Raw genomic sequence first — 13,486 nt, forward strand, 5'->3', positions numbered from 1 at the left:
TTCAGGAAATCGTTCGATCTGGTTACAAGATCGAGTTTCTCTCTCGGCCGGAGAGCAGATTTTTTCCCTCAAATCTTCAACTGTCTCCGGAGCGTTTGCGGGATCTGCACCTAGCGGTGCGGGACCTGAGGGCTCAGGGAGTGGTGGTCCCGGTGCCTCATCGGGACAGATTTCGGGGGTTCTATTCCAATCTGTTCACCGTGCCCAGGAAGGAGGGCAAGGTACGTCCAATTCTGGACTTAAAGGCTCTGAACCGCTTTGTGCGGGTTCGCAAGTTCCGCATGGAATCTCTGCAGTCGGTGGTGGCTGCCCTGGTTCCGGGGGAATTCATGGCCTCCATCGACTTGAAGGATGCGTACCTACACATCCCCATTTTCGAGGGTCACCAGAGGTACCTTCGATTCGCCATTGCAGAGGATCACTACCAATTCGTGGCGTTACCTTTTGGCCTCGCTTCGGCTCCGCGGGTTTTCACCAAGGTGCTTGCACCACTGCTGGCCTTGTTAAGGGCCCAGGGCATCTCTGTCCTGGGGTATCTGGACGATATTCTGGTTCGGTCTGCGACCAGCCAGGGTCTGGAGACGGATCTGTCCGTCACGGTGCAGACTCTACAGGAGTTTGGTTGGACGATAAATTATCCAAAATCGACGCTGTGTCCGTCGGTTCGTCTTCCCTATTGGGAATGATCCTGGACTCGGTCCAAGCGAAGGTCTTCCTACCGGACGACAAACTCAAGATTCTTCAGGGAGAAGTCCAGTCCCTCAGGGACGTTCCGTGCTCATCCCTGCGGAAGTGCATGCGGTGTCTGGGACTGATGGTCTCGGCTTTCGGGGCAATTCCCTTTGCCCAGTTTCACACGAGGGGTCTCCAAGCGGAGATCCTGTCCAGGTGGGACGGGCGTCCGCAATCTCTGGATATCCAGATTTCGTTGAGCCATCGCACCAGAAGGGATCTTCTGTGGTGGCTCCAGTCCCCAGCGGTGTCGGGGGGAAAGTCTTTTCGTCCTCTTTCATGGACGGTGATCACCACGGATGCCAGCCTGTCGGGCTGGGGTGGTGTTCTGGGCATTCTGTCCGCCCAGGGGACTTGGTCGGAGGAGGAATCCTCCCTTCCGATCAACATTCTGGAGTTGCGTGCGATAAATCTCTGCCTTCAACGTTGGACGGACAATGCCACGGCGGTGGCTTACGTCAATCACCAAGGCGGCACCAGGATTGCCCGAGCGGCTCGGGAAGTGGCCGACATTCTTTCTTGGGCCGAGACTCATGTCCCGGCGATATCGGCGGTACACATTCCGGGGGTGGAGAACTGGCAGGCGGATTATCTGAGCCGCCAGACCCTGGATCAGGGGGAATGGTCTCTCCACCCGGCTGTCTTCCAGATGTTGTGCGCGAAGTGGGGTCTTCCGGATGTGGACCTGTTCGCGTCTCGTCTGAACAACAAGGTGAAAAGGTTCGTGGCAAGGACGCACGATCCTCGGGCAGACGCGTCAGACGCGTTAGTAGCCCCGTGGCATCAGTATCGGCTGCTGTATGCGTTTCCGCCGATTCAATTGCTGCCCAGGTTCCTTCGCAGGTTGAACTCGGAACCACACACAGTGATTCTTGTGGCACCGGACTGGCCTCGCCAGTCCTGGTACGCTCCTTGGCGTCTGCCTCTTCGAGAAGATCTCCTGTCTCAAGGGCCGATATTCCATCCTGCTTTACAGTCGCTGGCTTTGACGGCCTGGCTGTTGAAACTGAGGTCCTGAAAGATAGGGGTCTTTCTCCGGAGGTCATTCACACTTTGATTAACGCGAGGAAGTCTTCCTCGGGGAAGGTATATCACCGTACTTGGAAGGCCTATTTTGCCTGTTGTGAGTCCAGGGGGTTTTCACCTCGCACATACTCTGTGTCTAGGGTGTTGTCCTTCCTTCAGACGGGTGTCGACCAGCGTCTGGCGCTGGCTACGGTCAAGGGTCAGGTGTCTGCGCTGGCCGTTCTCTTTCAACGTCCTGTGGCGTCTAACTCTTTGGTTAGTACCTTTGTTTAAGGGGTGCGACATCTGGTCCCTCCTAGGAGGGAACCTTTACCTCCTTGGGACTTGAATCTTGTTCTGTCCGTGCTACAACATGCTCCTTTTGAACAGATCAGGAAGATCTCGTTGTCCATGTTGTCCAAAAAAGTCGCTTTTTTGGTGGCGATCACTTCGGCTCGCAGGGTTTCGGAGCTGGCAGCTTTGTCCTGCAAGTCTCCGTATCTGGTCATTCATCTGGATAAGGTGGTCTTGCGACCTAACCCTTCTTTTCTTCCGAAGAGAGTTTCGGATTTTCACATCAATGAGGACATTGTCCTGCCTTCACTCTGCGCGAAGCCCAGACATCCGAAGGAGGTGGAGCTGCATTCCTTGGATGTTGTTCGGGCGATTAGGGTTTACCTAAAATCGACTGAATCTTTCCGCAAGTCGGATTCCTTGTTTGTCCTTCCTGAGGGACCTCGGAAGGGCATGGCTGCGTCGGCCTCTACCATCGCCAAATGGATCAGACAGACTGTTGAACAGGCCTATGCTTTGAAGGGGAAAGTTCCCCCTGTGCCTGTGAAGGCGCACTCTACCAGATCTCTGAGTACGTCTTGGGCCTGTCGGCATGGGGCTTCTGTGGCCCAGGTGTGTAAGGCGGCGACTTGGTCGACCGTGCACACTTTCACGAAATTCTACAGAGTGGATGTTCAGGCATCGGCAGATGCTTCCTTTGGCCGCAAGGTTCTTAGTGCGGCAGTTCCTTAGAGCTCCTTGTATGGGCTCCTTGGCTGTTTGGGATACATGTTGTTATCCCTAGGTTATTTGTTTTCCTGGGTTATTGCTTCTGTTGAGCAAGTTTTTTCTCCTGTTGCCCAGCTGGTTTCCTTCCTTTGGTAAGGTTCTTTTCTCTGATGTGGAGACTGCGTTGCCTTTAGGCGCGGCTGCGTTTCCCACCCCTCATGTTTGCACTGCTTTGGGACGTCCCCATTGTGACGAATATGAAGATGGCGGCGACTGTCGGAGGACGTAAGAGAAAACGGAATTTTTGTAAGATCTTACCTGTAAAATTCCTTTCTCTGAGTCCTCCGACAGTCGCCGCCCCCACCCCTCTTTTGGGGTTTGGTTGTATACTCTACTGCTATTCCACTGAAACTGAAGTATGGATACAGGAAGTAGGAGGGTATTGACTGAGGGGACCACCCCCTGGGGGTGGGATATGTTAAAAGCCTTTATATTAACATATTCTGTTGCCTAGCTACTCCTTCGGAGCAAAGTCTAATACCCCATTGTGACGAATATGAAGATGGCGGCAACTGTCGGAGGACTCAGAAAAAGGAATTTTACAGGTAAGATCTTACAAAAATTCCGTTTTTTCTGCAGCCAGTTATTTCATATTTTGACTCATCAGTCCAGAGCACATGCTGTCATTTTTTACTGCACCCCAGTTCCTATGTTTTTGTGCTTAGTTGAGTCGCTTAGCCTTGTTTTCATGTCCTATGCATTAAAACATAGTAATTGGGGTGCAGAAAAAATATTAACACTTGTATTTCTGAAAGCATTCTTTGTTTACAGAATTGTTTTCACAATACATATATATATATATATATATATATATATATATATAAAAAATGGGGATATTGCTGCGCTCACATTAAGACTAAAACCATTCAATAGAAAATATAGAAAATATAAAACAAGTCAATAGACTAAATAAAGCAGCCAACACCTGACCTAGAATTAGAAATACCAGATCTGAGAAACAACATGTAATGGATATGGTGTAGCGCTAATAATGATTATATGAACTCCACAGTCCACACAAGTGTTCAGATAGAACAAGTGAAGTACAAAAACAAAGTCTTTCCAAAAGGGTGCTCCGAAAGAAAAACTGCCAACCACTCCAAGCTCCAAAAGCCCCGTGTGCAGGAACCGCCACCAAAGGATAAGAATGGCCCCTTACCACAATGCGATGATCCCCACTACAGGGATCGTATCCAGCCTGTGTGTAATATCCAATGCTCATACGGACAGATAGCCGGCTCCTAATGACCCCTCATCGGCTCCAACTGGAACAAATGCAGATACAAAAAAGAGGGACAACTCCCATAGTGAAGCACAATCATGAACATGTATTAAAATAAGAAAGCGAAGAGTGGCAACTCACATTAACATGAAGATATATCAGCGTAACTCAGAGCATTCCTTGGGACTCCGTTTCAAACCAGGAAAATGGCCGCCGCGTCCCCTCGTAGGTCACAGCGTGACGTGCCGCATATATATATATATGCATTGTATTATTGTATTGTGTAGTGCTCTACAATTGCATCACCAAAGTTTCCATATTGCTTGTGATGACTGCAAGCTCCTATTAATTGGTTCTGTGGTTCTAATTGTTTTCGTACTGTGAAGCCTATTAATTTGTGTGGGGTCAGAGAGAGGGTGAAGCTGGACCAGTAAGCACACATCCCTGAGACTTGGGTAGCTTGGTAGACGAGTGCATATAAAATGCTGAGAAACGTAGTCAGCAGTTTGTGGATTGTGTTTTGTTTTTACTGTTTTTCTGCTTCATACACCTAGATGATAAATCAAGCCATACTTGCCAACCACAGAGCAATTGCCAAGCTGTCTCTGAATCTGATGGAAACAGAACTAAAAAGAGAGGGAGCTCAGCGCCTTCAGTGGCAAGACCTAATAAAAGCCTGGAAATCCCATGAAAAAGAAAGAGTGATAACTGAAATCAGGTATCTTGTTCAGAAAACACATAATCCTTCACTAAGCTATAATGAGAGCTCAAAATAATGATTGTTATACCAAAATAATGATTGTTTTATAATTCAGTTATTTGAGCCTATATTCACTTTGGAGACAAGGTTCTAGGCCTGTTTTTGTGAAGCTGTTTTTATTTATGTGATCTACAGTATACCTGTATATGCTTTACAAATAATCCAGGTAACATCATACAGATAATGAGAATTTGTTGCTTTGCAAGCCTGTATTGTAACCTCGTCAGTTGTATTAATGATGTGCTATTTGTGGTTAGGCACTACCTGTGGGGTCTTAGAATCAATAATGTGCAGCACCTATATTATTAACTGTGGTTTTCCTTTGTGTTTGTCTTATTAATAATCACTTTTTATGGTCCTTCAAAGAGCAGACTAGAAACAGAAAAAAAAAAAAAAACTCTTCTAATATTTGTTCTACAGGCTGCTTGCAGAGCAGGAGATGGACCAGATGCCTGGGAGTGTCAAGAGGGAGATTGACCTGCTGATAGATCAGCAACAGTCACTCCATAGCAAGAGGCTTCAGCTGCTGTGTTCGGTCAGGTACCGTATGTGGTTCTCATGTAGCAGAAGAACATGTGTAGCAAGTGCTATCAAGCATATTTAGCGATATAGAGAGTATTTGCTGGAAAGGAGGAATGTAAAGCATGGTAGAGCATTGCCCGTTTATCAGTTACCGTATTTTCCGGCGTATAAGACAACTGGGCGTAGAAGACGACCCCCCTACTTTTCAAGTTAAACATAGGTTTTGGGCTATACTCGCCATATAAGACTACCCCCCTTCCGAACCAAGGCAACACCATATACCGTATACGCAGAGTATAAAAATCCCAAAGATAATTAACCACTTAACGCAAACTGGCGTAGACCTACGTCGGCTGACTTTAAGTGGTTGTACCAGGATGATGCCTCTAGCTAGAGGCATTATCCCGGTACCGTTTTTTAGAGCCGGAAGTCGGCTTTTCTGGCGTTAACAACCGATGCGACTCGGGAGCCACGATCGCCAGAGCGAGAGCAATAATTAAAAAAAAAAGAGCTACACTGTAACTCTAAACTGGTAACCGTTAAAAAATTTTTAAAGCATCGCCTATGGATATTTTTATTGACCGTAGTTTGTCGCCATTGCGCGGGTGTGAAAAAAAAATGTAACATGTTGGGTATCTATTTACTCGGCGTGACATCATCTTTCACAATATACAAAACAAATGGGCTAACTTTACTGTTTAGTTTTTTTAAATGCAGTGAAATGGAATTTTTCCCCAAAAAAAAAAAATGGCGTTTGAAAGACCGCTGCGCAAATACCACGTGACAAAATATATTGCAATGGCCGGCATTTTATTCTCCAGAGTCTGTGCTAAAAAAATATATATAATTTTTTCGGGTTTTTAAGTAGTTTTCTAGCAAAAAATACTGATTTTAACTTGTAAACAAAATGTGTCAAAAATAGCCCTGGTCCTTAAGTGGTTATGAAAGTGTAATCTATGAAAGCGCTGGCTGTCTGTGCCCTATTCATCTGCAAGGTACCGTAAGTACCGTAAATGTATTCTCTTATAAATCTCCAAGGTATTGTAAATATAAAAATCCCAAAGGTAATTAAGTAAGTGTAATCTATGAAAGCGCTGGCTGTCTGTGCCCTATTCATCTGCAAGATACCGTAAGTACCGTAAATGTATTCTCTTTTAAATCTCCAAGGTATTGTAAATAGGTATTACCGGTACATGTATAATCTCTCAAGGCACTGGCTTTGCGGGAATCCTGTACTGGTATACTGTATGTACCGCAGCTTTGGCTACATACAGTATACCGCGCTGAGCCAATTACGGTGAGCGATGTATTCTATTATTGAATACAAAGCCTGCTCGGATTGGCGGAGTCAGAGAGAGTAACATCATCCTACCTCTCTGACTCCGGCAATCCGAGCAGGCTTTGCATTCAATAATAGAATACATCGCTCACTGTGATTGGCTCAGCGCGGTATACTGTATGTAGCCAAAGCTATGGTACATATAGTATACTGGTACAGGATTCCCACACAGCCAGCGCCTTAAGAGATTATAGATCTACCGGTAATACTTTCACTTACAATACCTTGGAGATTTATAAGAGAATACATTTACGGTACTTACGGTACCTTGCAGATGAATAGGGCACAGACAGCCAGCGCTTTCACAGATTACACTTACTTAATTACCTTTGGGATTTTTATATTCGGCGTATAAGACTTCCCCCCCCCCCCCCCCAATTTTTTTGAGGTTAAAAGGTCGTCTTATACGCCGGAAAATACAGTAAGTGTATTTGGGTATGGCAACATACCCCACCTCCTTTACTGAATAAACCCCACACTTAACCTACACTGTTGAACATCATTACTTTCCTATCATATATCGTAGTGTAGGGAGTAGGGAGGTTTGGTAGGGGTTGAGTCAAGGTTGCTTTTCACAAGAAAGGTTGAGATTTGCCTACAATTTTAGTTGCATAGATGTCTGTATCTACTGAATTTCTTTGCTCAGTATGAATTGTTTACCAAAAGCTTAGTTTTTGCAGTGAAATAATTTGTAGATCAACAAGTAAAGACGAAGAATCTGTAACACATCTCTAAATTTGTGGCACTAAAGACAGTTTTCTTTTTCTTAGTGATTTCATACCTGAGACCTGTACAAAGATGGCAGTGGCTGAATGGCATAAATCTCTTCTGAACTTAAATAAGGAGATAGGTAAGAAAGAACACTGTGTGAATACTGGAAATATAGTTAAGTGTTCTAGCATGGCAAGACCACTTACTGTTATCTCACATATATATTCGTATTATTATAGCCGAATTTACCACCCTAACTCCTCCCACAGTTTTTACACTACATAGACAGTAATAAACCGAAACGTGCGGATTGTTCCCGATTGGTGTGCTATTACTTTGTGAACGTTTTGCCAAATGGTTCACAAAATGTCGGCAATTTTGTGGCGACCATTGGTCCTATAGGAATGAATGACGGAATCTGTGGTGTATTTTGGTTTTGTGCTGCCCTAGGCAAGACTAAAATTGGGCGCCCCCCCTCCCCCACCTATGTAACTTTGCCCCACTCCTTCTTTTTTAATGGATGTGGCTCCCTCCAAAATTGAAGGACTACAAGTCCCAGCATGAACCCCTGAGATCTCACGAGAGAGGGGGTGGGTGAGGGAGAGAGAGAGGGGGTGGGTGAGGGGGGGTTGAGAGAGAGGGGGGGAAGAGAGAGCAAGAAAGGGGGGATGAGAGAGAGAGAGACAGACAGAGAGAGGGGGGTGAGAGAGAGAGAGAGGGGTGAGAGAGAGAGGGAGGGTGAGAGAGAACAGGGGTGAGAAAGAGAGATAAGAGGGGTGAGAGAGAGAGAGAAGAGGGATGAGAGAGAGAGAGAGAGGGGGGGTGAGAGAGAGGGGGGATGAGAGTGAGAGAGGGGGGAATGAGAGAAGTGGCTCTAGCAACCAGTGGCCAATAGAGACTCAGGTGGAGGGGGGGGCAGTTTCTTTGCTGCTCCCCTACAAAGTGCCGCCCTAGGCCTGGGCCTTGTTGGCCTAGGCCAAAATACAGCACTGGACGGAATGTTCAAAACTATAGTGGGAGCTGAGAAAAACTAGAGTGGGAGCTGGAAAATCAGGACATGATTCGAAACTGCCACGACTCCCTTCATTTTTCATTGTACGTTTTCTAGTTATAAATATTTTATTGATTTTCAAAGTACTGTTAACAACAACAAAAAGAAAGAAAACAATAGATATAAATATACATCTCATAAAAAATGACCAGTGCAAATTGTATCCCATATTCCCTCCACCCAACTCCTCCCTATCCCATCCCCCTCCCCCACCTACTATATCAATTTCCATTTTCGATTTTGTCTCAAATCTGGACCAAATTCTAGTTTGTATCCTGTATCTTCCAGCAAGATTTCCAGATATTTATCCAATGTTTTTGAAATCTTCCCATTTTCTACATTTGTCTGAGATATTTTTAGGTTGTTCTTCTCTATTTCCCAAATATTCCGTATTGTAAATGTAATCCACTCTATTACACCATTCCTTTAGTGTTGGGCTCTTTGCCTCTAACCAATTACTTGGGATAACTCCTTTAGCTGCATTTAATAAATTTGGAACCAATGTACTTTTGTATTTTTTAAAGAGCATTTTTGTTCTGTGGAATAAACACCACCAGGGATCATCTAAAACATTAACTCCTGTAATTTCAATTATCTTACATCTAATTTTTGACCAGTAATCTCTAATTTTGGGACAATCCCACCATATGTGGTACAGTGTCCCCTTACCCCCACATCTTCTCCAACACCGATCTGTTTTTCTGGTTGATATTTATGTGCTATTTTTGGGGTTATATACCATCTAGATAAACATTTATAATTTAATTCTATAGTACCAATAGTACCAGTATCTGTAGCTGAGCAATATGCGGCTCTCAATACCATATTTATTTCGTCATTTGACAGTGATTCACCTATTTCCCTTTCTCATTTTATAACAAACGGAGGGATCTCCTTGCCTAGATGTAACAAAACTGAGTGACTGTAGCAGAGAGAGGGAGTACACCCCCTGGGAGTGCACATGTGTGTAGCCAGAGGTTTTCTGCCTAGTGTCCTTCTCCTTTAGGGAGCAGTATAACCCAATGGTCAAGAATGAGGGGAGCTGTGTCCGTCAATGAGCATCAGAGAAATGGATTTTAGAGCTTTCTTTAGGTGGTATTTGATCACCTCTGCGGTTTTTATTTTTTGCGTTATAAACAAAAAAAGACCGACCATTTTGGAAAAAAAAACAATATTTTTTTATTTTCTGCTAAAAAACAGATCTAGTAAAAATAATGTAAAAATCAAATTTCATCAATTTAGGCCAGTATGTTTTCTGCTACTTATTTTTGGTAAAAAAAAGATCCTAATAAGTGTATATTGATTGGTTTGCGCAAATTTAGTTATTGTTATGTGTTTTTTTGTTTGTTTGTTTTGTTTTTTTTTTGTTTTGGTTGAACTAGATGGACTGCTGTCCTTTTCAACCTGTCTAACTATGAGATTGGACTATGAGATGGGCGATCAGATACTCCCTGTATCAACATTCATTAGTGCTGATCCAGAAGAAGGCAAAAAACCTACTAAAGCATGGTCCAATTTGCTCCAACAGGGAAAAAACTTCTTGACCCCCTTAGACTACATTTGCACAAATTATTTTTCTGGTGCAAATAGCAGCGGCAGGAATTTTCTGATTTCTGCAGCTTTTTTTTGCAGTCTGTAAGTGGCTAGCTATGGCTTGCTGAGCCTGTACATTTTAATCACAAGGCGGTGGCGAGTCGCAGCTATTCGTGTCTGTTCATGCAGTGCACTTTGTGTGCGTCCAGCAGTGATCACCACAGGCAATCGCTGGCTGCATGAACATCCAGAGGAAGGCAATATAAGGTGCTCTGCTGTGCTGTGCTCCCTCAGTAATGTAATGTGCTGTCCCCCCCCCCCCAGTAATGTAAGGTGCAGTGCATTACCCCCCAGTAATGTACTGCATTGTGCTGTGTCCCCCCAGAAATTTACTGTGCTCTGCTGTGCCCCCCAGTAATGTAATATGCTGTGCCCCCAGTATCGTAATGTGCTGTATTCCCCCAGTAATGTCATGTGCTGTGCTGTGTCATCCCCACCCCCGTAATGTAAGGTGCAGTGCATTACCCCCCCAGTAATGTCCTACACTATATACATCCCCATTTCTTCTATACTGATATGCTGGTTTGAACAACCAACGTGAGGAAGTCACTGCTTGTATTTACGATAGTTTCCTGGGGACGACACATCTTTACTCTTAGTTGGAATCGTGGTGCCCTTTGAATAAGCCATAAACCGCCTCTGCAGGATGGCATTGGTTTGGAGGCGGCATTGCCATTTGGTTAATCTTGCTTTCTGCCCTGCAACGATCGGTACTTTTCCTGGATAATGGACAACTTGGGAGAGGGGGGGAGCCTTGGGACGTTCATAGCCTTTTCTGTAGTTCTTCTTACATCTCGTTTGCAAACAAGACATTGAATTTTCTCCTTTGTAGCACAAGCTTCATCCTTCTCTTCATCCTGTGGTGGGGGCTCCATCAATTTCTTGAGGGTTTCCTCCACCCATTCTCCATCTCCGCTATGTATTCCACCATTTTGTCCAATTTATTTTTCATTTCTTCCTTGTTCTTTTCCATTACTTCTGTCCATTTTTCATTCTGGCACCTGATTTTTTCAGCCTGAAGTTCAAGCATCAGGCGGAATTGCTCATTGGAACAATCAAAGGTTCTTCGATCCAATTTTCCAGCAAGGTCTTCTCTGTCTTTAGCATTTCGACCGGTGTGCACTTTTAGCTCCATCACGTTGTGTTCCATGTTTTCCAGCCTCTTGAGAATAGCATCTTTGTATTGTTGATAATTCTCCTCCGCTGACTGCATTCTGTCATCATCATAGATTTTCTTTTCCTTCTTTTTTTCCAACTTCAGGCAGTTTAATTCCTGTTCCAGGTCTTGCAGCTTCTTTTCTGTAGCTAGGATCCTCTGGAAATCCTCTGAGGATTCCACCCTGTACACACGTCTAAATGGTGATGATGATGATGGTGGTGGTGGTGGGGAGTGTGGTGGACTGGGAACTTTAATCTCCCCAGGGCTGCCACCTTCCGATTTTATTTTCTGTATGACCTGCTCTTTTATCTGTTTCTGTAGCTTCTCAATGTCCACCTGCACCTTTTTTTGTGTGTCCAGGTCTTGTTGCAGATATGTGAAGTGCATCTGCATCTTCTCCATCTCCGTCTGCAGCTGCACAATGTCAGCCTGCATCTTATTCTGCGCCTCGAGCTGCAGCTGCTTTTGTTCTTCCAGCTGTTTTCGCAGCTCTGCGATCTCCTGCATCTTCTGTGCGTCGGTTTTCTTTTCCAGATGTAGTTTCTTAAATTCAGAGATTAAACTTCTGACTTGGTTCTCCAGGTCTGTGATCCTGGTCTCCGTCTTCTCCTCCTTCTGCTTTTGGAGGCTGTCCTCCGATATTAGCTGCTCAATAATGTCAGCCATCTGCTGGCCTTGTTGTTCATAGGCCTGCTTGATCATTTGGCTAATTATCTGCCGTTGCGTGGTCATTTTCGCAAAACTAGAGTGGGAGCTGAAAAATCAGGACATGATTTCTAAACTGCCACCACTCCCTCATTTTCACCTAGAAAGGTGAAGGGCAATTTCTAAACCTGCGACTGTGCCTTCATTTTTAACCACTTCCTGCCCGCCCTATAGGCAAATGGTGGCGGGAAGGTGGTTACATTATCCTGACCGGACATCATATGACGGCGGCAGGATAATGCGCTCTGCGCACCCCTGGGGGGAGCGCAGAGCGGCAATCGGTGCTGCGGTGTGTCACTCTGACACACCGCATCTCCGATCTCGGTAAAGAGCCTATGTCCAATCACAGTTGGTCACATAGTAAATAGGAAGTTCTGTTGATCGGCTTTCCTCAGTTCGTGCCTGACAAGCACTGCATTGGTTAGCTGCTCATTTTGTCTAGGGGTGAGCAGAAAGCTTATACTCACCCAATCCTTTGATTGTCCAGAAAATGACTCTCCCACCGTTCAGCGGGGGACTGTTCCTGGTCTATGGAGCCTGCTCTGGGCGTGATGACGTCAGGAACAGTCCAGTATATAAGACCACTGGAGCAAATGGATGCCGGACCAGTCTTGTGTTAGGAGGATCCGAGGATTAGGTAAGTAGATCTCCACTCTCCTTTCCCCTAGAAAAAAACAAGCACTTATCCCGTACAGTGCGGGCACAGCCCTACTGCATGGGAGAAAAAAATGTTTTGCTCGAAGCTCAGCTTTAAAGTTGTGGATCAACTTTATATAAAAAAAGCATAAATTGGCTTTAGTGAGCATGCATTTCTTGTTGGTCACCTTGCTCTACGCAGGAATATTTAGTGTAAAGCACTTTTGTTTCTTCCATGCAGGGTCTGTGAACACACAGTTTTTAGACAGACTTCACAATCTCCAGAGGGACACCATCCATCGATGTACAACAGCAGCAGAAGCATGTCAAGTGAGTGCTCCATGACACTGGTATGGTTGTTTGTTTAATTTTGTAATTTAGTGCCGTGATGCTAAAGCTGGATTATATATTCATTGTATTCTGCCCAGTATTGGACAAACTTTGTATTCTGTGGTCTTTGCTTTTACTAGTTATATTTAGTTTCAATGCAGATGACACTGTGCAAGACTAGAAATGTATGTGCAGCACAACCTTGAGGGAAAATGATGCTTATACTTGCAATAGATGTCAAGGGCAAGCACTAGAAGGAGCATGGTAATGTAACCTGTGTCTCCAGGAGGGCTTCCCAAAGCTACAATGTTCGTTAAGAAGAGGAAGACAACATTATGATTGGACAAATGGTATCTCATAAGGTCTCATTCAATCAGGCGTACTAACCTGTGTGTCCATGAGAAGAGGCCGTCTTCAGCCATGCGAGAGGCACAGGTGTATCGTTTAGCAGGCAGCCTGTTTAAATTAATGACAGGTGGAATGCTGCACAAATCCCCAAGTGCATCCCAAAGTGTTTACTTGTGCAAGTCTGATGCACAGATCAGGACACAGTCTGTCTGCGCTCCGATCTGTGCATCAGATCCGCACAGAAGTGCACTCCAGGATGCGCATGGAGATCTATACAGTTTAATGCAGCTGGCTGCTTGCCATTGATTTGA

General features: G+C 45.0%; 1 protein-coding gene across 1 annotated transcript in view; it reads left to right on the forward strand.

Moving 5' to 3' along the window:
• CCDC180 (coiled-coil domain containing 180) overlaps window positions 1–13,486 on the forward strand; it is a gene marked incomplete at its 5' end in the record, with an annotated part of 90,909 nt that overhangs the window by 28,276 nt on the left and 49,147 nt on the right. The window contains 4 exons of the mRNA XM_082262829.1: window positions 4,576–4,739; window positions 5,202–5,321; window positions 7,413–7,492; window positions 12,739–12,827. Coding sequence (XP_082118955.1) covers window positions 4,576–4,739; window positions 5,202–5,321; window positions 7,413–7,492; window positions 12,739–12,827 — 453 coding nt within the window. The remainder of the gene's footprint in view (window positions 1–4,575; window positions 4,740–5,201; window positions 5,322–7,412; window positions 7,493–12,738; window positions 12,828–13,486) is intronic.

This window comes from Pelophylax lessonae (assembly GCF_965119305.1).
Source record: "Pelophylax lessonae genome assembly, chromosome: 7".
Taxonomy (NCBI): domain Eukaryota; kingdom Metazoa; phylum Chordata; class Amphibia; order Anura; family Ranidae; genus Pelophylax; species Pelophylax lessonae.